Raw genomic sequence first — 26,583 nt, 5'->3', positions numbered from 1 at the left:
CTGCGGTGGTCTGGCGCTGTGCATAATCAGCAGCACCGGGCTTTTCGGGCCACCCAGCCTCGATCAGCGGTGTCCCTTAAGGGGCAAAACCCCACTACCTTCCCGGCAGCTATCTCCTGGGTCCTGTCTCCCAGCCCAGCTGGCACAATTCTTCACAAAGAACTGAGCAGAAAAATCAATTATATTTTCATATACACTTAACTATATTCACATTTTATTTTTAATTATAAGATATTTATATCCACCAAATGCAGGTGACAGAACACACTGTTGGCACATATCAACATACTTTTCCAGCTGCATAGTTGGATCCACGAGTACCCCCAGTCTCTAAACCTGCTTTGTCATTTCCAATATCACTGCATTCACCACCAGGTTGGTTCCAGGTTTTGGAGGGCCTTGGGAAGAGTTGGACATTCCCTCCCTCCAAACCCTCCCATTGTCCATGCTTCCAGTCACATGCATCTGACACATGTTCTTTCCTCAGCAGCACTTTGCATTATATGCACCCAGGAGTGCAGGGTGGTGCAAAGATTTGCAAAGAGCCAGGTGGGCAGAGGAAGGGCATACAAATCAGTGATATGGGGGAAAAAAGCGATGGCAATAGCAGTGGGCCCTTCCAAGCACAATGGGCCCCAGCAACTGCCCCTCCTCAGGCTATGTGAGCCCTGTTCACCACAAGTGGATCCATACCCTGTAAAACATCAGACTTCCTAACAAGAATTTTATACTGTTAGACTGTTTCCACACTAGGAATATCATTCAGATTTGCATTTGTAAAGGGTCGAGGGTTTTGTCCATTTCTACACTGAAATTTGCCTCTTCAGGCAGACTCAAATTGCCCTCTTACTTGCCCTGCAGCAAAGGAATCCCCCAGAAAACCAGTTTTCAGTTTTTAAAGTGGGGACTAATGGGGTCTAATTTGTGGCTGCCAAATGCAGAAGAGTGTGTGTGATCTGTTATTCCCCCCACGCCCAGCATTTTTAGTTGCTTCGGACCGCCCCTTTATTCGTCATGGAGGAAGAATGATCAAAATCTGTATTACAGTGTATTATCAACACTTTGAATATATAGCTTTAAAAAAACATATTAAAATATTAAAACACCATAATAAAGATCCGTAGTATTTAACAACACAAAGTTGGGTGAAACAAGAATTGACCTCCTTTGCATAGATTCAAGTGGGTAGCCATGCTGGTCTGAATCAGCAGAATAAAGTTTGAGTCCAGGGGCACCTTTAAGACCAACCAAGTTTTAGTCAAGGTATAAACTTTTGTATTCAAACAGTGTGAAGAAGTGTGCTTGCACACAAAAGCATATAGCCTGAATAAAACTCTGTTAGTCTGTTAGAGCTCTGCACCTGCACGTGTGCGCCCGCCAACATGCCGGCGCCCACATCTCCCCTCTACCTCCCCTCCCCTCTAGCGCGGTGCTGGCTTCTTCGGGTGCAAACAGCCACTTTGAAGAAGAAGAGTTAGTTCTTATATGCCGCTTTTCACTACCCAAAGGAGGCTCAAAGCAGCTTACAGTTGCCTTCCCATTCCTCTCCCCACAACAGACACCCTGTGAGGTGGGTGAGGCTAAGAGAGCCCGGATATCACTGCTCGGTCAGAACAACTTTATCAGTGCCGTGGCGAGCCCAAGGTCACCCAGCTGGCTGCATGTGGGGGAGCGCAGAATTGAACCTGTCATGCCAGATTAGGAGTCCGCACTCCTAACCGAAGCGCCCAACCCTAGTTGTGAGTGTCCTTCAAGACAGCCTGTGTTGTCAGCCTCCAAGTAGGATCTGGAGTTCTAGAATTTTGACTGGAAAAAATGTCAGCTTCAAAGGATGCACTAAGACATCACATCTCCTCAGAGTTTCTTCCCCTCCCCAAACTCTACCTTCCACAGGCACTGACCCCTTCCTGGAGTTTGCCAGTCTACCTTTTGTGCTTTCTGTTAACTTTAGTATTGCAACAAGGAATGGTTAGGGCAACTGGGAAGGAGAGGAAATGTGAGAGAAAATAGAAAGTCCAGATGGATCTGAGAGGTGGTTGTGAGTTCCAGTGCCAGAACAGAAAGTTTTTAAGGGCAGATCCTGCAAAAACAAGCAAACAAACAAACAAACAAACAAACAGGTGCTCCACTGCTAGAGGTTCTGTGTATAACATATATTTTAAAGGGCTGGGAATAGTAGGACACCACAGTGCTTCAGCACGGAAGCACAAACTTTTAAATGGTGTTATAAATTGGCATTCTGTTTCTAGTGCATGCATTTGTATATAAATAGTTACTACTCTGTAGGTGGATAGATTACACGTAACATAAAAGTAGACTGGCAATTAATTTGTTCCCTTCCTATTTAAGGTGAAAGGGATAATTTTCTTCCAGCAATCGTTCCTCCTTTGGTTACACGATCTAACCTTTACTTCATGACTTCATTTCAAACTTATCTGAAATACTATTTGCCTTTCCTCCTTGCAGTCTAGGTACCATATAGAATTATCATGGCTCTTCTAAAGATAGATATCTTTGTTTTAAACCAAGACAACTAAAATGAGTAAAACATGTTTCCAAACAACACATTTGAATGTCTTATCCACCCTTTTCTATTGACAAATGTTTCTATTACTGTAATTTAAAAGAGCTTTGTTCAACAAAAGAACTAATAATTCTGTGCTTAAATTAAACCATCTGTGTTCCATTTTCCCCTGCCCCAGGTCAAACAAGTGGGAAGGGAGCATAATGGCCAAGGCTTGGAACAAATGTTGACTCCACTGGCACCTTTAAGACATAATATGTAATAGACTAGATTCAAAGCCTGTTCATGAGAACGGGCTTTGAAAGCCCCCCCCCCCCGTGGCCACCCATCAGACACATAGAAGCGGCACTGCCCCCGGGTGCAGCATTTCTGGGCCTGGTGGGAAGGCCTCCTCTCCCCCCCCCCCAGCAGCAGCATTGCCTTTTCCTAGAAGCTTCTAGGCCCCAGGGGAAGGCCTCCTTCTGTATTCATGGTGTCCTTCCACTTCCCCGTCGCTTTCTGGCCTGTCCTGGTGAGGGCCTAGAAGCCTTTCTGGCCTGTCCTGGTGAAGGCCTAGATTATGCCCTCAACCGATTGGCTAGAGCTGTTGTCTGTCCTGGTGAGGGGCAAATTGGAAGGCGCTTTGCTCTCCGCCCACTTACCCCTTAGCGAAATATGAAGGTGGAAAGATAAACCTACACTGTGGTATGATGGAGTCTGGGAACAGGTGGCTCCCAGAGAGTAAGTGAACCCACTTGTTCCACTAGATGCACTGGTGTTCAAACAAGACTACCTATATCTGCCCAAGGATGATTCCCTGGAGGGAGTTCAGCACTGCTTTTGCTGCATTCTAAGAAGGTTCTGAATGTGCTGAGTTATAGCTAGTTTCTTTTGATGGCAAATCTTTTGTGTTGTTTCCCACACTTTCAGAACGGAGCCTCACATATTGCCATATGTTCACAGATAACAGGCAATTAATGATCTTTCATAGGCTATGATACATATTTATTTTCACGATACTGGCTGACGATGCCACAGTGAGTCATGCTATTTATTGGGTCACATGCATGGAAAAATATTTTTGTTGTTGTTCAGCAGCCAAATCAGTGGCTGATTTTTCCTTTAAACAGATGTTCTTTTTCCAGCAGATGAGAGACGTAAATCCCATTTGGTATGAAGTTCCTTCATATGTTCATGTAGCTTTATTAAATGATCAGAACTGGGTGTACTCTTTTAGTCTTTCAGGACATTCTGTGCTGATCTGAAAATCAGTATTGTACAAAAGAACACAGAAAAGCTGACTTATATTAAAAAGTTGAATATTATCTCTTACTCAGGACTAAAAAAAGATATGGGTTTCCCCACTCATTACAGGATGCTAATATCTTTACATCTCCAGTCGTCTGTATTTGTTAATATGTTAATCTAACCCACCCTTTCTCAACTTTTTTATTGTCGAGAAACTCCTGAAACATTATTCAGGTTGTGAGAAACCCCAGAAGTGGCACTATTGTACAGAATATGGCTGGGAAGCAGAGCTGTGTACACCCCCCCCCCGGGGTCTCTCCCCTTCTCATTCCCTTCAGGCCCATCATTGGCCATTTTGGGAGAGGGTAGGTTGACATGACCCTATATGGCCATATCACCCGATAAATGTTTATCAATTTTTTAAAAATACGTTAAAATAATTAACTACTACCCATCCAGGAAACACTTCCAGGGCCATCAAGATCTATCCTTTAAATGGTGTCTATATTTTTTAAATTGGGTATGCTTATCATGGACGCATTATGCATGGCAGCAGCCACCCTGGGGTATGTGGGCTGCCTAGGCGTAGCGTGGGCGTGCGTATGTACACAAAGCCAGGGCTGGAAAACCCCGGCACACTGCCGTAAGGCAGCAACAGTGAGGGGGAGAGTGGGGGGAGCAGGGGGGAATGTGGCCCCCACCGCACAATGGCAGGGAGTGGCATGCCGCTCTCCCACCAAGGTAGGGGTGGGGGGACTCCCCGGTCAGCTCCGTGGCTCTGCAAAGCTGACAAGGGCATGCAGTGTCCCTCCAGGGACACTGTAGGCTTTTGGCCTGGCTCTTCCACTTATGCACAGGGCTGGCCCAACCTAGCCCCTGCTGGCACCCACAGCATCCCAGGGAATGCGGAAGTTTCCATGTTCCCTTGTCGCAGGTCTTCCGGGCCAGGGCTGGGATGGCAGCAGTGGGGTACATAATCGGGGCTGCCCTGCTGCTGTCATCCTGGATTTTCAGTCCCATGCTTGATGGGTCCTGGTTTGCCTGCATCAGATCTGATAACTATCCCACTTTATCTACCAAGAGTTAGGAATGGTCTTCACCCACTCTGAGTGGTCTGATGACTCCTTTGAACTTATTATAAACTTTGTAATGGGCATGTGATGAAGTGAGAGGGAAGCCAACATGGTATAGCCTGATTTGATCTGATCTTAGGAGCTAAGCTGGTTCAGTACTTAGAAGGCAGGTGACCGAGGAAGACTACAGAAGGCAAGGGCAAATAACCTCTGCTTCTCTCTTGCCTTGAAAGCCCCTTGCTGGGCATAAGTCAGCTTCGACTTGATGCCAGTTCACACACTTAATCTGATGACATGAGCTCTGACATATGAAAATTTTGCTAGTCATTAAGGTGCTCCTCCTGTTTAGTTTTAGTGGAAGAGGAGGAGCTGACCTTTTGTTGTACGTTGCTGGCTCAGGCAGCAGCGCAGCAGTTTCAAACACCACTAGCACCTTGCCTAGCTGTCTAAGTGACCAGGGAAGAGCAGAATTTTACACACACTCACTCACTCTACTGGCCCTGAGCACAAAAGTAGTCCTTCCACATTTTTTTAAAACTTTTGCAGGAGCCCCCTTCTTTGCAATAGCTTTGTAGTTTTGCATTTCTGTGGTGGAGAGATTCTCACTATGTGCTCCCTTCTACAGTATACAGTACCTACCTTCATATTGTCTATTTATCTAGATTTTAGTCTAAGGGCCGAAATGGCCTTCCATGGAAATCCACAGGAATCTCTTCACAGAATTCTGAGGGAATTAGAATCTCATTGATACAAAGGTTGGTTTTCAAAGAAAAAGAGAGGGAGGAAGATTATTCAACAATTCCATTGATTTTCAGAGCCAGTTTGCAGCTTAAGTGTCATTTTTGCTTTGGAAAATCTGTCCCAAAGGAAATAAACACATATCTTTTCAAGATGCTCTTTTATAACCTCTTTGTCTGAAATCCTTTAAAAAACCCTGTTCTGTCTCCAAATGAGAAAAATATTCATTCGCAAATAATCCCTTTGGAAATCCAATGAGGCTGCTCCTGAGTAGCCATAGAATTTCCATGCAAATACATACTTAAGTGGGTAGTGCATGAAAATAATGTTCATGTACAAAAAGCCTATATTTGCCTTTCGAAGGAAACTATATCTATTTTCAAGACTTACTTTGAAAAGGAAAAATCCCAAAGTAATACACAACCTGTGATAACAGCTATTCATGCCTCAAGGCTTGTACATCAGTTCCTACTCTCTTTTATTCCTTAGTAGATAAGCACAGTATTTTTTAATCCTCTGAGTTTTGAAGACAAATTCAAACCATGAAGCAATTGCCGGCTGAGAAAAATTACCAGAACAAGCAGCACCCCTGCTCCTGTTTCTGGCTTTTCCCTCTTAACAGACATGGATTCTGAGCCATCCTCCTTCCTCCTGACCAATAAGAGTTACCATTCAGCAACAGAAAACTTATTCCATATGTATCGTGAATATGAGCAAGCTAGTCAAAGGACAGAAATATTAGTTGTATTTTGAATTACGCCAAGACGTGTTTGGAATGAAATGTTTCATTACACATTTACAGAAAGGAAAGTGTTTCAGTTCCTGTAGAATTTGCAAATGATGCAGAGGCTGCAGTGAAGTTTTAAGCCCTTTCTCTATTTCAGGCATGATTTTTTTCTGGCTCTGCAGCATGAAGTCATGCATTTGGGGGAGGGAACAGAGAAATTGGATGGTTACGCAGAACTAAGAGATTGAGGCATGGCAGGGGTGTGATTTATCAAGCAGTGCTGCAGCCCCCAAATTCCCCCCTCCCAAATTCATTGCTAGCCCTATGAAAATGAGGGGAGGCTGAAGAGCAGTAGAGCTTGTGGGGTTGTGCCTGTAGTTATTATGTAGAATGATTATTTATTATGCTGGCCCAACAAAGCTGAAAATGAGGTTATTGTATAAGCATTTGTTTATCACATTTTAGTCCATTAATCTGAACACTACTCAGAATAAAATGTGTGTCAGCTAATCATATTTCTTAGTGACTAACCATTCATCATGCTATAGGTTTGGGGTTCTTTATAATCAAGTTCATTCGAGACCAGATTATTCATGACAGTCTGATATTCACTTTGCTCTTTAAAGTTCCTGGTTTTTCTTATGAGTTTTTTTCATTTGTGTTCCTTATTAGCTTTGATAGAAACTAAATTTGTTAAAGGTATTGGAGTTCAGGCCCAACTCCACATAAGTGGATTGTATCAGTTGCAGGCTCCATGGTTTGTGGAAGCTCTCATCAGGCCACAGCACCAATAACACTACAGGAACCTGCATGCTCTGGTGGTTAGACTAGGATCTGGGACATCCAGGTTTGAGGCACTGATACATATGGAAGCTTATGGAAGCTGGGTGACTGTAGGTCATTCACTCTCTCAGAATACCCTCAGAGGACTGCTTTTGTGAGGTTAAGAAGGAGGAGGTGATAATGACATTATGAACCTAGGCTTGCTATTTGTCCACTGTTAGGCAAACTCTTTCTCCATCCCCTGCTTTTGTTTCATGGCCAAGGCAAAAGCCCAGTGGCAGTAACTCACAGAAAGACATGTGGTATCCAGGTTTAACAGAAAATTCCAACTATAATAAAGACCCGAGGCACTAAATTAAGGCACCAACATCAGGAATCAAATCAGGGAGAGTTCCAAGAAACATAGTCAGGTTTGGTTCAGAGATCAAAGCACCAAAATCAGGATACAAGGTGGGTCCCAGAAGCATAGTCAAGTCCAGAATAAAGGTGGTAGCACAAGAAGCCAGGATATAGAACAAGTCAAAGAGGCATAGTCAGGTCTGAATGAAGCTTGAAGCACAGGAGTGAGGAAGCAAGGCTGATTCAGGGATTCACTAGGAGAACAAGATGCTCAAGCAAAGGTTGTTGCCAACAAAGAATTGACTATAACCACTTAGTATTTATGGGGCTGCAGCATTCCCTCCCACTTGCTGAGACATTTCCTTCTGCCTTTGCCTCTTTTCCTTTTGATGTATCATCAGCGTAGGTGGACAGATTCCCTTCTCTTCAGAGATGGGTTATAATTCCTAGGAAGTGTTCATGCTTGTCAAGAGCTCTAGCTGTAAATCCTGGAGTGCCCATACTTGTTGACAGTTCTGGTTGTAAAACTGGGGGAGGATCTGCATCTGTTGACAACCCAGACATTTCCTCAGTCTACAGTCTGAGGCATTCCTCACTTGCTTCTGGGTGGTCTTCAGAGTCCCCCTTGGCTTGACCTGTCTGAGGCACTGGAGAGACTGAATAAGCTGAATAATGAACCACGGCTCCTTTGACAATTTGAGGAGCATCACCTGAAAGTGACATTACATTTTCCAGACCTCTACATGGAAGTGACATTGCTTCCTCCAAAATACTTAAGGAATAGTATAGCCTTTACCATAGAAACTGGGGGAATTCCTAAAGCATTGTGGAGGATGTGAAATCACATTCCCTGATATGCCATCTTTGCCAGGCACTGCTCCCCATGTCTCCCAGCATATGCCAGTGTGGGGCTGAGAACCCTACATGGAACACTTTGAGCCCAACTGGAGGGAAAACTGGGATATAGATATTAAAATAGAAGGGGACTTCAGGAAGGAAGAGTGGTGGGATTTATTCTATGTCACAACATGACTCTGGTCTGAAGAGATACATTGTCATGGGGCAACAATTTACTTCTAGCACACAGAAGCATATTTCCTGAACGGTAGGTTTGTAGCTTTACTATTTTAACACATTTTCCCCACCACTAATCAAAAGGTCCATGCTGACACTTAAAGCCTTGGAAAGGAGCACAGCACTCTGGACACTTTAGTTGCTTGAGGATCTTGATAGTATCAGTGGCCCCTTTTTATGTGAACACACTGGTCCCCTACAGAGAGAACGTGCTGAAACAGGAGAAATAAGACCTTCATAATAGTTTGCTTATTACTGCACATGTTGCTGCTGTTGGCATCAAGAGGAGGCAGTGTAATTTATGCTATTTTGTAAACAGATAGTGATGAAAATTGTACAAAGAAAATGAAAGAGATTGAGATAATTTGTACAAAATACCAAATATTCAATCTGAAACCCACTTGGCTGTCTGTGTTTTGATTAAAAGAAACCTATTTGTCTCACTCAGCAAGGGGCAAAATTGAATGTTCACAGCACTGCAAGCTCATTGAGTAGCAAAGCATTAGAGAATCCAGAAAATAAGCAAGGCAGTCCTGCAGTCTGGCTAAAATGGCTGCCACAACTAATCTTTTCTTTAGCATAATGGGTCGGTATGCTATATTTCCACAGCACCATCAAAAGCATCACCATATTATCTGGAATGAATGTGTGGGTGAAACATAGCAACAATGATGGCCTGTCATGTGGCGGAATGAGTGGAGTTGCCTTGCGGCTCTCAATATATTTTGGTGGTTGATTGTTAGTTATGATTATTACAGCTATCTTGCTCTCATGGCTTTACACTGGGATTGAAGGCAAGATCAGACATCGAGAGGGAAAGAAGAGTTTTGACTAATCTGATGATCAACATGTCCCCCAGCTCTGCTCATTGTTTCCCTCTTGGGGTGATCACAGCATAGGATGTTATGATGGCATAATTAAATTGCTATGCAAGTTGAACCTTACCACAACATAATAACTTGAGGATATAGTAGCAGAGAAGATTTAGTGGCAATCCTGACCTTGTTCAGGGAAAGCTCAAGGATACCAAGCTCTGTAAAACGTCTTAGGGTTCATAGAGCAAAAGGCTAACTATCCATGTTTTTGTGTCAGAAAGTTTAAATGGTTTTGCAGAAAGCAAAAGCACCATTTTGATAAGAACATTCTCCTCTAAAGTGAGTGCAAGACCCTGGGAATTGATTCTCTCCAAGCACCAGTAAATCCCTAACCCATTGCTTAGGTGAAATAGCTGTAAGAACAAAATATATCCCTAATGTAGCAATGGAAACTTTCAGCTCTGGAAAGTACAACTCAAGAAACTACACATTCTCACTAGCTTCTTATTATTTATTCACTTTACTTATACCCCGCTTTTCTCCCAATGGGGACCCAAAGTCATTTACATAATTCTCCTCTCCTGTTTTATCCTGTGCGGTAGGTTGTGTGAAAATGTGTGACTGGGATGAGGTCAGCCAGAAAGAATATATGGCAGAATGGAAATTTGAATCAGATTGTCCCAGGTATCAGTTCTAATACCTCAGAGGAAAGGACTATTTTCAAGGGTCTGGATTGATTACAAAATTGGGTCATAGCCAACAAAATGAATTTTAATAGGGAGAATTGTAAAGTATTACATCTGGGTAATAATCATATGAAGCATAAATATAAGATGGGAGATACCTGGTTTGATAGTAGAACATGTGAAAGGAATTTAGGTGTTCTGGTAGAGAATATGAGCAAACAGTTCAGTATGGCAGCTAAGAAGGCAAATGCAATATTAGGCTAGGCAATATTGCTAGAAACATAGGATCCAGAGCAATGAAAACTATAATACTACTCTATTCTGCATTGGTTAGACCTCCTTTGGAATATTGTGTCCAGTTCTGGGTGCTGCAGTTCAAGAAGGATATTGACAAGTTGAAATGTGTTCAGAGAATGGTGACTAGGATGGTTGAATGGTAGGAATCCATGCCTTTTGAGGGAAGGTTGAGAGAGTTGGGTATGTGTAACTTGGAGATGAGAACAAGGGGTGGTATAATAGCTGGGCAAGGAGTGATAAGATAGCTATGTAAAAGGTAGACATGTTGAAAAGGGGGCCAACATTAACTGCAGCTTTAAGAACAAGGATTTGGGGAGGCCTCATCTGGGCATGGAATTGGGGTCACTGTGGTGGGCAGATAGTTGTGAATTTCCTGCATTTTCCAGGGCATTGGACTAGATGATCCTGGAGGTACCTTCATACTCTGTGATTCTATGATTCTATGACTAGGAGCAATGGATTCAAATTGCAGGAAAGAAAGTTCCACTTAATATTAGAAAGCATTTTTGATGGTGAGGGCTATTTGTAGAGGGAATATGCTGCCTTGGTGGGTGGTGGAGTCTCTTTTGTTGGAAGTTTTTAGTGGGAGATTGGAAGAGCACCCATCAGGGGTATATGATTTGAAAGTAGAGGGCTGGACTGGATGGCCCTTTGTGGTCTCTTCCAGCTCTGTGTGATTCTGATTCAGTTGGACTTAGTTCTAGGAAATATCCTTGTCAAAAATGGCCTTCTTTTGACATTCAGGAATACATACTTCAGGATTTAGGCCTTCAAAATATCAAAAATCCATCTGAATTTGTGACATGGCTTTTACTGAAATCTAAGCAGAAATATAGATACATTGTCAGAACTGGAACTCTGCTGAGGTTACAAGCAAACACTTCAAATTATTCTGTGTTTTCCTCTTAACATCAGTGTAGGTTTTTCTCACAGTTCTCCACAAACATTCTGAAAGATAATGATCAAAACTACTGGGCTAGAAAAAGTGTCACAGAAAGTTAGATTACACATACATGATAACAAGAGTTCAATCTACTTTTTAAAAGTCTTTCATTGACAATCCAGCAGACAGCAGTTACTGCAAAAGGCAGAAACCTCTGCAGTATACTTCTGTATCAGGGAACCCTTTGACTAATCAGAGTCCCATAATAGCTAAGATGCAGCTGGGGAACAATTGAACCTGCAATTAAAGCTGAGGCAAACATGACACTGCTGATGTCAGGTATTGTGACCTAAATAACATTTCCCAGGCGTAGAGTGTGCAGGAAATTGCAGAAACAGTTGGCATTGTTTCAGTTGCTTATTGTTTATTGTGCTATTTTACACAAGGTTTATTGACTAAATGCCATGGTTTGCAGCCAACCTCTTTTGTCCACTTAAAGCAAACTGTAATTTTTTTTAAGTTCCGTGTTAGTTCTGAAGTATGCATCACTTTACATTAGATTATGTCAGGTCTCATCATCCCCACATTGTTTAATGTACATTAGCTCCATACTGTGAGTGTGTAGCACTGTAGTGCAGATTGAAGGAGTTATTATCTGACACTTTTAGACATAAATGAAATGACTTCAATTACCAGCCTAGCAGGAAGTCAATACAAAGTCTTTCCTCAAAATTAAAAAATTACAATTCAGCACATCTTTTGGTATAAGAAAAATCTCATAGAGTGGGATCCAGCTACAATAAGTAATCAAAACAGACTCGGGGAAGCATTAATTTACTGGCATAAGTCCAAATGACACTATCAAGCATCTAAAACCACAAATCAGAAGAAACCCTAGGAGGAGAGAAAAATCCAATTGATGATGTATGCTTGAGAATATTGTAAAAAGTATGGTTTTAAAAAGGGGGAACCTATGTTCTTTATGGGTACAATGATTACAAATTTAAAATGTAATTAAAACATTTTAAGGATTATCCATCTATTTATGAAAATCTGTGGTAGGCTTTAAAAGAAATAGGTCTGCCACAACATCTGATCCCCCCTCCCCAACCCATACTCTGGACAAGAATCTACTATACTGACAGAATATGGAGAAACAGAATGGTTTCCAATTGACAAAGGTGTCAGACAGGAATGTATTTTATCTCCCTATCTCTTCAGTCTATATGTAGAATCCATCTTAAGGAAAACTGGGTTAAATTTAAAAGAAGATGGAGTGATAATTGGTGGCAGGAACATTCACAATTTGTGATATGCAAATAATACCACATTACTGGCAGAAAAGACTGAAGACCTGAAATGACTCCTGATGAATGTTAACACTGAAAAGGCCAAAGCTGGATTATACCTGAACATAATGAGACAAAAGTAATGATGACTGGGAATTACACAACTTTTTTGTTGTTAGGTGTGAAGTCGTGTCCGACCCATCGCGATCCCATGGACAATGATCCTCCAAGCCTTCCTGTCCTCTACCATTCCTCGAAGTCCATTTAAGTTTGTACACAACTTTGACAATGAATTGAATTAGTTCAATGTTTTCTATTCCTTGGCTCCATCTTTAACTAAAAGGAAGAATGCAACTAAGAAATCAAAATCTGACTGAGACTCAGGGCAACTGTCAAAGAGCTCAGAAAGATTAAGTGTAGGAATGTGTAATCACGATCAAGTTAATTCATGCCATTATATTTCTCATTACTATGTATGGGTGTGAAAGCTGGATAATGAAGAAAGCTGGCAGGAAGAAACTTGATTGATTTATTTGAAATGTGATGTTGGAGGAGAGTTGTGTGGATACCGTGGACTGCCAAATGACATATGGGTTTTAGACCTAACCAAGCCTGATGTCTCCCTAGAAGCTAGAATGACAACTGAAGGCTATGGTATTTGGACCAAGTCAAGAGTTGCTGGAAAGACAATAATGCTATGGAAATTTGAAGTCACTAGGAAAAGAGGAAGACCTAACTGAATAACTGCCCTCAGTTTGCAAGACCCAAGCAAGATTATTACTGATAAGGTGTTTTGTTGGGCATACATTCATATGGTTGTCATAAGTCAGAAGTGACTTGATGGCACTTAACACAGACAAGGATAAAGTCATACAATACTGGATCATTGTGTTTATATTTTTGATATAATGTGCTGTATTTATTCAGTAAGTTACATTTATATTATGTTATTATTATTTTATTCTTCATTTTACAAAGCAACCTTTTGGGAATGGCTGGGCAATTGTGAATGTTAAAGATCATGCTTGTTCTCCTCAGTCTAGCCTGCAGAGAATTTCCTTTTAAGAAAGTACATAAATTTATCAGAAACTCTTTAATGACAAAGTAGAGCCAGCATTTTTTCCTCATGGGACCTGGAAGACAGATTTGCGTAAGGAAGGCACACAAGACACAGCTTAAGCATCATTGCTGTCCCTGGTTCTAGTTAGGCAGACTCCTTCTGGCAGAGAAAAGGAGCGTATAAGAACCAAGTCTTCTTCTTCTTCTTCTTAGCCATGACATGTCCTTCTTTTCTATTAATTTGTCCTGGACCTCAAATTCTAATGTATTAAAGGTACAGGTAAAGGTATCCCCTGTGCAAGCACCGAGTCATGTCTGACCCTTGGGGTGATGCCCTCTAGCGTTTTCTTGGCAGACTCAATACAGGGTGGTTTGCCATTCCCTTCCCCAGTCATTACCGTTTTACCTCCCGGCAAGCTGTGTACTCATTTTACCAACCTCGGAAGGATGGAAGGCTGAGTCAACCTTGAGCCGGCTGCTGGGATCGAACTCCCAGCCTCATGGGCAGAGCTTCAAACAGCATGTCAACTGCCTTACCACCCTGCACCATGAGGCTCTTTCTAATGCATTAATGCAATATAAAAGAGGTGTTTCCTGTCTTGTTGGTTGTTAATGACGGGGTACTGTTTTAAAGTCATAACCAAAAATGAATTAATTGTTTCAAGTTATATCTTTAGTAATGAATCCCCTAAAAGATCATTTGATTGGAAAGACTATGTCTATGTTCTGCTTCATTGGAAATATTGCAGTTCACTCCTTTGGGTCAAAATGCATCAAATCAGTCTCAGCTTACCGGGCTCCCCTTAAATCAATTCAGATTTATTTTGTGTGCATGCTTAGCAAACCACTGATTGCACTTCAGGTGCTACAAAATCAATACCAAAGGAAAGCTAAGCAATTCAAATGGTTTCACCAGCTCAAATTATATTTCACAGAACAGAGGGATCTGACAATGGACTAAGAGGCTGAACAGAGTTTAATCAACCAAATAGTCAAAAACAGTGTTGAGTTGGCAAGATCAGGAGGCATCTATGACACAATCAATGGTATCTTTGACTTTTAAAACTATGCATGTCTCAGTGTAAGTTAAGTTCTATTTGGAGGTTGAAACAAATAAGATAAAAAAGGAGAAAGTTACAATGAAATCAGTTGTCTTAATATAAATTGGCAGAACTTTTGAATGGCAACATTTCCATTGAAATAGATATTGTCTATTTTTGAAAATAAACAAACAAATCCTCTTTTTGAAGATTCTTACTGAGGATGTACATGTGAACTTGATGTCACTGGCTTGTTCCTGGGCTGTTCTATAGGTTCCTGTAAGTGTAGCTGTCTTTTCCAGAGAAAGTAATGTGGAGACCTTTGAGGGGGACATTCCTGGGTCCCCAGATATGTAATATGCCTCAAATAGGTGGGATTGTAGAAGAGTGAGTGGCAGGGTGAGGCTACCTGTGTGCTTGGTATATGTAGCTTGCGGGGGGTCCATTCTATACATCATTCTATACACTATATACATTTTTCCCAAAAGAAATTTCCTGGCTTAACCTTTGTCCTGTTGTTTTTGCAGTGCCACAGTGGCATTGGTTCTGCTGGGCACATTGCAGTAGTTTTGCTGGGCTTGCAGAAATGCCCTCCATCTTTAGTTTCTATAGTTTGACCATAGTCCTCTGGAAAAAATGGAAGGAGGGGCATCTTCTTTAAGGAGCTGTAACTTGGACCCCATAACCCCAACCTTGATCAAACTTGGAGGACAGGTATAAGAGAGTCATCTGGAGACCTTCTGTTAGTTTTGTATATCTAGTACACCGGTGGTGGTGGGGGGGCATGTTTTACCACATCACAACTTCAGGAACTGAATCAGTTCATCTAGTACCAAAAAAGTTTTGTTTGGTCTGTGGTTCACAAACCATGCATGCCACAAACCATGAACCTAACTGTATCATCCTGGTATGCCCATCATTACCCAAGAACTCATTAATTAATCACCAGTTTATTGTCCATTTGTGCAGAAGTGGTTATTCTCTATCATGATAGTGTTAAAAAGGATGTTCAGCCAATATTTTCAATTATTTTTTAAGAGATAAAATTTAGTTTTTTTTATTTGCTGCTTGATAATTAAACCCCCTCAGCACATTTAAAGGGGGGAACCACCCTGAAATATATGTATAGGGCACATGGTATATTTTAGTTACAAAGCTGTAATGTCTGATGATCTGATGATTATAATTATAACCTGAACTCAGAGTAATTATAGAGCTTGGCATAACTGGAGAAACAAATATGAAGTAAGAGACTCAAACTGATTTGGAGCAAGGGAGGGAAACCCTGCTGACATCAAACCAAATCATACAGAGCAGCATTATTTTATTTATTTATTTTCAATTTATTTCAATTTGTATACTGCTGTTCCAAGTTCACAGAAATATGATATGATATGTTATGATATTATATTAGGGAAGACGAGGCTTTCAATAGGATTAGACAAATTCATGGGGAATAGGTCTAGCCATGCCGGTTAGCCATAATGTCTGTATTCATATGCAGGATATAAAAAGCCAGCTCTTCTTGTTGTTCTTGGAAAGCAGCAACAAGGGACAGGCTTTGGCTTTTTTTGTCCTAATTGTGGGTCCTCTGAAGACATCTAGTTAGCCAGTATTGGAATTAAAATGGACCTTTGATTTAATCTATTTGGGTTCTTAAGCATGGCCTCATATAGGCCCATTTTGCACAGGCCATAATGCCCATGCTGGCAGTGGAAGCGGTTCGGGAAAAATCCCCGATAAAGCTTGCCAGCACAGGCACGTCCAGCCCAGGGCAATGTTAAACAAACATGGGAACTTCTGCAGCTTCCTGGGTACGCTGGGGGCTGGCAGTGGCTGAGGTGGGCCGGCGCTGTGTATAATCGTCGGCGCAGGGTCTTTCAGCCCGCCTAGCCCCGACCTGTGGTGTCTCTTCAGGGACACCACACACCCCTGCGGGCTCCGTGGAGCCACCGAGCTGTCAGGGGTGACTCCCTGTCCCAACCAGTACGTGTGGAGGGGGCATGGCCCCCCCACTGCCCCTCAACACTTCGCTTACCTCGGCCGGCAGCGACCCGGCCCTCCTGGCCCCGGCGTAAAGTGCATGCCCTATGCCAGGGCAACCCAGCATGCCCCGCTCCCATGCATATACGGGAAATGGTGGGGCATCATGCCCCGCCGCAACGGCACAGCGGCACCACAGGGTAGCTGCCGCCGTGCATAAAAGGCCATAGTAATGCAGATTTAAACATTTCTCCTTCCTATGTCAGGGTTCCACAAAAACGACTGTATGTAGTGTTTAGATTAAATTTGGAAACTGGATATATTGGAAATCTTTACCAATTGAGAAGCAGGATTCAAGTCCAGTGGCACCCTGAAGGCCAACAAGATTTCCAGGGCATAGCTTTTGAGAGTTAATGCTTCTTTCCTTTTCTCATTGTGGGGATTAATCAAGGAGATGGTAGACTTGGCCATCTCAGTCAAGAATCAGCCGAAAGTCAAACAAGGGTGGGCATTCTCATATAGGCACAATATTGAGATTGAATAACAGATTTCTCACTCTTTTTTTTTAAAGGAAAATCTTTTTCCAACACCAGGTACCAAAACAACCAGATTTCTTTACCCGCCATGATACACAGCTAAGAAAAATAATTGAGTATCAGGTAAGAGCACGCTTTCAGATGTGCATTTGCTTAAATTTAATGCTGTGTATTTAAAAATCCACGGTTTGCCAACATGATTATCAGCTAATAAACCTCTGCAGCCCTTTAATTAACTTTCTAAGTTATGCCTCCTGTTATTTTAAAACAATAATCTAACCAAAGTATGATTCAGTCTGATTAGGAATTGATATGCAAGTGAAGCACTGGTATTTTAATATACATTTCTATGAATTATTGGGCTTTGGTTTCTGGTGACTGCACTTTATCTTTGATAAAATAGAAAAACATTTATTTCAATTGTTTTAATGAAAAACCTTAAAAGCAAAAATGGGGAGGAACTCAGCCTCCTGAATTTCTCCATAGTCTCTATGACCTTTGGATGTATTTTCCCTATTTTTGTGTTTTTTGCTGGATATGGATGGTGTTGTTCAAGAGGATTCTCCAGAGAAGGACTGAAATAGAGCAACATACTCTTCTATCTATTGGCAATTGCTGTAACATCTTCCTTGAGGTTACTTTGATACAAGCCCCTACAAAACTGATCAAAAGGGGGGGGGGAAGTGTATGTGAATGCATGACTGAGCAGAAGTTCATGGTTGTGTGTACTTGGCATGGTTATAGATGCATAGTCCAGAGAGTGTTTAGACATCTGAGGGTGAACGCATGCTTGTCTTCGTAGAGACAGTCTAGAGCAGGGGTAGTCAAACTGCGGCCCTCCAGATGTCCATGGACTACAATTCCCATGAGCCCCTGCCAGCATTTGCTGGCAGGGGCTCATGGGAATTGTAGTCCATGGACATCTGGAGGGCCGCAGTTTGACTACCCCTGCTCTAGAGTGAATATGGTACTGTGACACAACAAGGCCAAAAATAGTTACCGGCAATTCATCACAATAAGGCATCATTTCTATTAACTAATAATATATTAGTAGGCTTTATGATTCAGAATTATTGATATATGGATCCAAGCCAGGTGCAAAGACACTTAAAAATCCAAAACAGCACTGTAATTATTTCAAAATGTTATAATCCAGTAAGTTCTCATAAAAATAGGGAATTTAAAATAATTTGAGAGGAATAGTTTAAGAGAAAAGTTAAATTTCCAAAATTCATATCACATTTCTGGTGCTAACATATGTTTGATGTAACTTGTAAGTTACTATACAATTTTTAGCTGTTTAGAGTTATCAGTGTTTTCCTCTGAGAAGAGCATTTTGATTTTTCTTACCTCCGTTGCTTCAGTTCCCTGAAGCAAAAGGGGCGGCGGGGGGGAATTATCTTATTGAAGTGTACTCCGTAGAGTGGGCACCTAAAGAAAACATGTCCAAGGGTGTCTAATTCCTTTGACCTACATATGCATGTTCTCTTGGCCTTCAGAATCTTTTTGTATCACCCCTCTAATATTGCAGATAGTAAAGCAGGAACCCTGCAAGGTAAATGCCATCCTATGATTCTTGATTTCCATAAGGGATAGATATGTTGTCAACTTTGAAATATATTTACCATATAGGTGTGCCATAAACTTAGGTGATCTAGACAAATCTAATTGGGGCTCTATATCATTAATAGTAGGCTTTATGTATGTTTGTGAATGTAACTAATCATCTTTACCTTGTTACCTATATGCAACTATATACAGCTTGCTCATTAAACCTCTAACAACACAATTAGCATGGTAAACTGGTATGCATACATAAAAATCAGTTCAGACCTATAGAAACTAATTGGCCAACTGCACAGTTACTTGTTAGTTGATCTGAATCCAAGCCTTCTGCACATTTTCACCTGGAGTTAATGTTCTTTGCTATGAAGGTGAATATCCTCTTTTGCAGAATACTCTGATTTGAATGGATCTACCATTAAGTATCTGACTTGCATCAACAAAGCTAGTGGGAGTCTATGCAATTAAAATATGACTCTATGGCTGCTAATTGTTAGGAGATGATCTACTGATAGTTCATGACAGCTGGGACAAGGTGACCCAGATGAAGAAAGAGGGCAGGTGTGCACATCTGAAGAAGAAGCAGGTTCCACTTTTAAAGGGAAAGAGAGGGAGGCCAACAGAGACAGCTGTGAGTTGGTAAAAACCTTCTGGGGTGCAGGTACCTCTCTCTCCCTGGGGAGCTAATGTGGGATTTGTTTATACAAATAAATAAATAAAGCTAACACTACAAAAATACCTCGACTAGTACTGTCTCTTACAAAAAGAACCAAACCTGGATTTGTCTTATCTATTTAGGTAATTTCTAAGCACTTTTCCAGGTGCCCTTGAAGGTTCTCTCTGCTCAAAGAAGTTGGGAGTAAGTTATATTCAGCATCATGTATACCGCTGAAAGATTTTGCAGAGAGTTCAACTTTGAAGAGGATCTGGGCCCTAGCTTAAGGAGGAGACACATTTGAAAGTAACTCTCAGATAGCAGCCAGGATTTAGTGATGCTTCTTAGCTGACACACTATAGCAATGAGTATTTTACAAGATCTGACAGGTGACACGCAGATGCCAGCATCTGACTGTCAGCATTTAACAGCATCTGATAGCTGACATGAGGTTGCAATCAATATTTGACAGTAACAGATCAGATGCATTGCAGCCAAATGTAATGGATTTTGTATTAACTGTGTTAATTCATGTAATACATGAAAACATGTAATATATCATGTTTCACTTCAAAATGGAAATGTCATATTTCAAGGTCAAATTTCAGCAGCAGAATCCCAAATTTGACTTTGAAATCTTGCCAACTTTCATTTATGTCATATACAGAGAACAAGGAGTCATTGGTTTATATTGGGGCTTCTGTCAGCCTGCTCTGAAATGGAGCAGCTCCCAGAGCCAGCCCAGAGCTTCTTTGCCCTGGCCTACTGCTGCCAACATCTCACCCACCCACCCACTTGCCAACATTCTATCACCTGCCTCTACCTGTACGCCCTGCTTGGGGCCATCAGGAAATGGTCTGTGGGTGGTCTCACAAATTGGCATAGAAAGGATCCATAAGCAGGTTGGAGGCAAGAGAATGAGTGCAAAGGAATGAGAGGTGGGATTGGGCCCTTGGGAATTCTGCGTTTGCCCCCCTTCCTGGAACTGGCCCTGGTTACCATGCACTCCCCTGGTGTGTGTGTGTGTCACTTGAAGTCTATGAGTTATTTCTCTCATAGATCTATGTGCTCTATTTAGGAAACAACAATCCATCATTTGGGCTGGACAAGGAATTTTTTTTTTCCAATCAGAAAACTGAGAGTTATTCAGAATAGGCAATGTGATTCTCATTCCATAATTGTGTTTGTTTACAACTTTTACAAATTTTACAAATTTGTGAAATGTTTCACGTTCTTGCAGATTTTTTAGACTAATGGAGATAACAGGACAAAAGTGTCTATAGGATAGGAAAGGCCGTCTCCTTAATATCACCTTAAACTCTTTTTAAAACTGTAGTCTGCCTCTAGCCAGAGACTAAGGCTTGATCTATACAAGCAGCAGATTATGTTGTTGTTGTAGGTGCGAAGTCGTGTCCGACCCATTGTGACCCCATGGACAATGATCCTCCAGGCCTCCAGGCCTTCCTGTCCTAGATTATGTTAGAAATGACATTTTAGAATCGAGGGGTGGTAGAATGGACAATAGACAGGGGGAATCACACATTTGAAATGCTTGCTTGCATAAATAATTTCCCAGAAGTATAAAACTGTCACACAAGAAACAGACTGGGTTGGAACTTTTCTCTTTAGTACTAATTTTTTATCTGCATGGAATATTGTATGCACATTAATCAGTGGCAGCTCTCTTCTACAGTCTGGAGCAATATAGTCTACTCTAACATTAAAAGCTGGTTCAAGATATTGTATTGCTCAAAGTAAGGGAACCCAGTTACCATCCTCTAGCACCACTGACTTAATCTGAGCCCTGTGGTTTATTAGGTCCTATCCTTATGGTGCCACTACAGGCCCATGCTTGCATGGTTTGTGTGGAGAATTTGTCCTGCTACCAAATCCACTTTATTGTCCTGTCTGTGCAGACCATTGTCTCCACACACATTAGCTTCACTTATCTGAAGCTTTAAGCCAAGACCGTGTGTGTCTTGCATCATGGCTCCAAAGCAAAACCTAAAAGGGAACAGAAACCCAACCTGGACAAAGTCAGGAACTTAAAAGCTGAGCTGCAAAATAGTGCTAAAACAATATGAAAAAATTATTACAAATATTTATTAAAGTGCACCAATAATTTTTTTAAGTAAAAACAATGCCTATCTAACTGCACATGAAGACAAGATTAAACGTGTTTTGACCCACTGGGGTCTTCCTCAGTGGTCAATATATACTATACAATGCTCTTTTGTATAAAAACAATTCTCAAGTTTTTCTGGGTGGTCAAGAGAAATACTGGAAAAAAGAATGTTAAAAATATGTTATAATGAGAATATATATATATTTTAAAGTAAGTCTAATTTATTTTAGATGTTTGCTTTTCATAAGAATGGTGGTAACTTACTGTTTGGTGTAGCCCCACCAATGTTTCTAAAGTGTTTCTTTTTGGAGCCCACCTTCTAAGATATATATTGTCTAGGACTACCACTCTGTAAAGAAAAAGGAGATAAAAATCTACAGTTCAAAATTTAAAAGTTAAAAATGGGGCTATCCAAACAGTAAGTTACCACCATACTTAGAAATGTCTACTTATTGTGAAAATGCCTATAGTGCTGTCTGTGGACAACTTTTGGACTGTTCTCAAATGCCTCTGCTTGTTTTCTGCATCCCATGGGGTGACATCTAGGTTTATGAAATCTCTCAGGTAACTGTCCTGACTTAGGTCCATTCCGCACAGGTTTAATGTAGCAGGAGTGTGGCAAATTGTAATCGCTACTAATATGCAGTTATGCACAACGTCGTACACAATCTGCCACACTCCTGAAAACAGTCCCACTAGAAGCGCTTCGTTGTAGAGCTTCCAGGGAAATCGCAAAAAGTGGATTCACCCTCTGGAAAGCGCTACACTCTTGCAACCAATCTGCAACACTAGCAAAAAAGTTCTGTGTGTTACCATTGTTGCGGCTTCAGCAAAGTCCCTCCCCCTGGCTCTCTCTTCTGAACTTCCGGCGAAGCGATCACCATTTTTTTTTCTCAGAGCGAGCGGAGAGCAACAAACCGGCGAGCCTTCATTCACCCAGTGAAGCTTCTCCAGCTGCAGTCCCTCCACAGAGCTGCTTTAAAGCTCGCCTCAAGTCACCAAGCACAACACAGCCCCGTTTGCAAGTTCCCTTTATTTTCGGCCGAAAATCACACCCGTGCACAGGGGGGGATTTTATTTTCACTCGGGGGAGCATGGCAATGATGAATCGGCAGCTCACAGGCCAGCTGCCAGCTAGATGGGTCTCTATGTTAGGAGGAAGCAAGGAATCAAGGCATATTCGTTGCAACGTGTGTGTGTGTGTTTTTTAAAAAACATGTTCTTAAAGGCAAAGGGGCTTTTCCGGAGCATGGTAATAACCGCCCATTGGCTGCTCGTTTGATTGATGGCCAGGGGCGGGACAAAGCACGGCAAAAATCGCTTCTTTTCTAGCAATTTTTGCCAAGACCTGTGGGAAACGATTGAAACGCAACTGGATTTCACTACAAAGGCAGATATGTGTTACGCCGAATTCCACTATTTTAAATTCCGTTTTTTCTTTCCGTAATCAATTTGCCACATTGATCCTGATGCGGAATGGGCCTAAGTGTTCTTTCTTTCTAAAGTTTTTCTACAACTGCTATTATTAAGCCTATCTGGGGACTGAAAGAGGCATAATTTTTATGATACATTAAGCAAGCATTTAGAGTTAATTCTCCATTGAGTTCTTACTCTGTAGACAGTGAAACTACCAAGCGCACTGGGATTATTTTTGAATTTAGGGCAGCTTTGTCAAGTAGTAAGAATGGTAACTGTGGCAAACATGCCTACCAGCTACTACTTTGCTTACAGTACTCTGTTAGAGAAAAAACATTTCCCTATTTAAGCCTGACCAAGTCCGTAATGTAATTGTGGGCATCCCATCATATCAATCAGCTCCCCAAAACCAGTTTTCTCAGAATATGAAATCACTTCCTTTATGCATCAGAACCTTATCACCTCTTTTTACGTGGCCATTATTTCCAAACCCTTTCTCCTTTCTCCTCCTTTTAAAACCTAAGCTGGACTTCTTTCTGAATAAATGACACACTTTTATTGCTGTTTTACTCTACACTGCATTTTCTGCGTGGAAGACCATCCCTTCAGGGCCTCCATTAATGCAGTAATGATGCTGTCGTGGAAGTTCAAAACAAGAGATATGAACTTCTCCTTGACTGCAGCACTAAAGACTTTTGAATCTCTCTTGCACAATATTTTTACAGAGGCTATAATCTGCGTTCTTTGCAAAGGTTGCCCTTGATTTCCCTCCTCCCTTTGCTTGTGCTGAACAGTTGGTGAGTCCATGCATATAGGAGAAAAAAGGAACGCATAAAATGCTCCTTTATAGAAACAGTCTGCATTTTGAAATCCAAAGGTTTTAGTCTGTCTGTCTGTTAGTTTTACAGCATTTACAGTCTGCCTTTCTCAACAAAACTCTTGCCATTGGTGCATTTCCTTCCTCAACAGCTTCCATATGCTCTCTTCTCCCCACCCAACAGACCACAATGCCTTCTACTGTTGCTACTTCTTTTTATTCTGTCCTCCTATCTTGTGATTTGCAGCATTTATTTCTGCCTTCGTTCTCAAAAGTTAATGAGGTCTGCCCTCTTCCTTCCAGATGCCCCCTATAATCACAACCATAGGGGACGCTTCTGGCCACTGCATTTCCACTTCTCCTCATGTGAGAAGGATTGATTTTGACCTCACTTTTGATGTGGCCACTTTTTTATCATTTTACCACATCCATCTTATGTGGAGAACAATTCATATAAAAGTAGCTTCATGTATTAGTGACCTGTTCCCCCCCCCCCCAATATCAGGAAAAATCCATGTTTTCAGATGTTCTTCATATAGTATATATCAGAAATCACCACGTGAGGATATGTTCCAATGAAATTATCACCACCCCAAATTAATGCACTCCAGTTCTTTACCATATGAAAAGATAATCTGTAGAAGCTGCAGTGAGCCCGAAGCCCCAAATGGTAACAATGAGCAACGTGCTGAGTTTGAAAAATTTGGCATGGAGTTTGGGAAACTCCATTCATTTTGCTTCAAACGTTACAACATTCCCATTATTAGCAGTTAACTGTTAGAATTAACATGTAACCTGCATATATATTGTCAATTCACTGGGACTGGTGCACAATGAATTTACATGTAAAACACTTACTTGTGTGATCATCTCCTGTGACAACAAGCTCAGCTTTTTGTTAATTTCTACATGGAAATGTCTTCTGTATACAAATAACATATGAAGTAGCCTTCAGCTTTGCACTTCTTTAATTTTGTGCCACTAGCTTGCCCATACAATAGGTCTCTAAAGATTGTTCAAAATATATTCAAGATAAGAATTAAAAAGTGCTTTGATCATAGCAAATTGCTGTAGAAGTTAATAATAATAATAAACCTCGTGGATATCCTTTAATGTGCTTTGGAACTACATGAGCTTCCCAAGCTATAGACTATTCCTGCTATTGAAACTTTACATTTAAGTGGAGCAATGTTAAAACCAAGTTGGCTTCATGAACATCTGCTTTTCTCCCTGAAAAAAAATAACTCATAACTAGTTTGGAATATGACAAAGCATTGACTGGGAACAAGTTCAGCACTGACAGCCGCTTTGGAAATCAATCGTGAGCCAGAGGGTGGCAGGTGATCTGCACATTTTAATAAATATCACTTGCATACAATTTGTATGCAAACAGTCATAACTAGGCCACAGCTGGTAGATGCTGATGGCACTGGTTGTGTGCCTTTTGACTTCCTGTCTTTCCCTCATTTCGCTTTCAGGTAACAGTTCCTGGCATATTGGGAAGCACGACAATTCCCTGTCTCGGCTGAACCTCACAGCTTGGTGAAATGACCAAAAAACCTGCAGTTGCTAGCCACATGAGTGTCTCATCACAAGGCAGATTTGTTTTTTATATAGTGAGACAAACTTCCATTTGTAAATGTAGTAGCTCTTATACCTGCTTCTCAGTTGTCAGTGAACGCTGTACTGTGCTTTGAAAGAAACCAACCAAAGCCTCCGACAATCCTATCAAGAGGCTGTGGGCTGCTCGACAGTGCATCAGGAATGAATGTACTCTGCAGGGTAGATGCTACTCCTCCTAATAAATCTATCACTGATCACGCAGATGCCCACTTCCTAAATCCCTTTCTATAAATTATCTCCACTTGTTGCTGAATTATGAAATCTGAGGTTCCTACCTTTACTGAGATGTCTAATGAAGTAACTCTGTTTTTTACAACAGTGGGGAAAGGAATTGCAGATGAGGCTCGCTTTAGATGAACAGCTGCAGCAGCTAGAGCTTAAGGAAAAACAAAAACTGGAAGAGGAACGCTTCAGGCGAATAATGAAATGGCGGTGGGCTAAGCTGCGCAAGACAACAAAACCGTACGAGCTTTCTTTGCACTGTGAAGATGACAACCTGAAAGAGGCGAGCGATGGCACTGAATCACCAAGTGGGCAGGAGCCGTTGCAGACCTGGGAGCCAAGCCTCTAGTCTAAGGAACAGGTTCTGCATTACAAGCAAATGTGTGTATAAAATAAAATAAATAAAATGAAAGACAGCCTCTGGAGTTTTGTTAATAAAATGAAAGACAGCCTCTGGAGTTTTTGATGTTGAGCGGAGGAATCAGTAGGGAGAAAGGAGTTAGCCTCTTTCTTACCAGCTGCTTTCCTATGAAGTTGCAGATGTATGTTTTTAAAGGCAAAGTCATGTGGGGGAAGCAGCTCAATGGGGGATAATTGTGAAGGGGGGGAAGGGGGAGGTCTTCCGCCAGGCATTTGGTTGAGACCAGATATGTATAACAAACAGCGACCAAAGGGCTCCTGCTCCCCTCCCCCCCTCAGAACACCACCTATACACTCTGGACCTGTTTGTATGTTGCAACGTTATATTGTTTATTGGTTATACAATTATAATGTTATATGTTTACAATTATTAGTTATTATTGCACTGTTATTGAAATGTTTTATAGACTGTTCCATGTATTGTTCTTATGTTATTATGTAAACCGCCCTGAGCCCCCGGGGAGGGCGGTATATAAATAAATAAATAAACAAACCAACAAACAAATAAATAAATAAATAAATAAATAAACAAACAAATAAATAAATAAATAAACCATAGCTGATGGAGAAAAGGTTAAACGCCTCAGCTGCAGCTCCTCCACTTGGAACTGCAGGCTCCTGGGGCTTGCTTCTCATTTAGGACCTTGTTATGCACACTTGTATGTAATA

The 26,583-nt window shown here is 41.4% G+C and overlaps 1 protein-coding gene across 6 annotated transcripts in view; it reads left to right on the top strand.

Moving 5' to 3' along the window:
• The window catches only part of TMEM232 (transmembrane protein 232), a 190,601-nt gene extending 164,695 nt beyond the window's left edge, over nt 1-25,906 (top strand). For all 6 annotated transcript variants that reach the window (XM_077347759.1, XM_077347756.1, XM_077347757.1 and 3 more), the window contains 2 exons: nt 17,109-17,196; nt 25,592-25,906. In XM_077347759.1, coding sequence (XP_077203874.1) covers nt 17,109-17,196; nt 25,592-25,843 — 340 coding nt within the window. In that variant the 3' untranslated portion in view covers nt 25,844-25,906. The remainder of the gene's footprint in view (nt 1-17,108; nt 17,197-25,591) is intronic.
• Nucleotides 25,907-26,583: the final 677 nt, after the last annotated feature.

The sequence above is a fragment of the Paroedura picta genome, chromosome 7, assembly GCF_049243985.1.
Source record: "Paroedura picta isolate Pp20150507F chromosome 7, Ppicta_v3.0, whole genome shotgun sequence".
Lineage (NCBI taxonomy): Eukaryota > Metazoa > Chordata > Lepidosauria > Squamata > Gekkonidae > Paroedura > Paroedura picta.
This window is presented reverse-complemented; position numbering and strand designations above follow the sequence as displayed.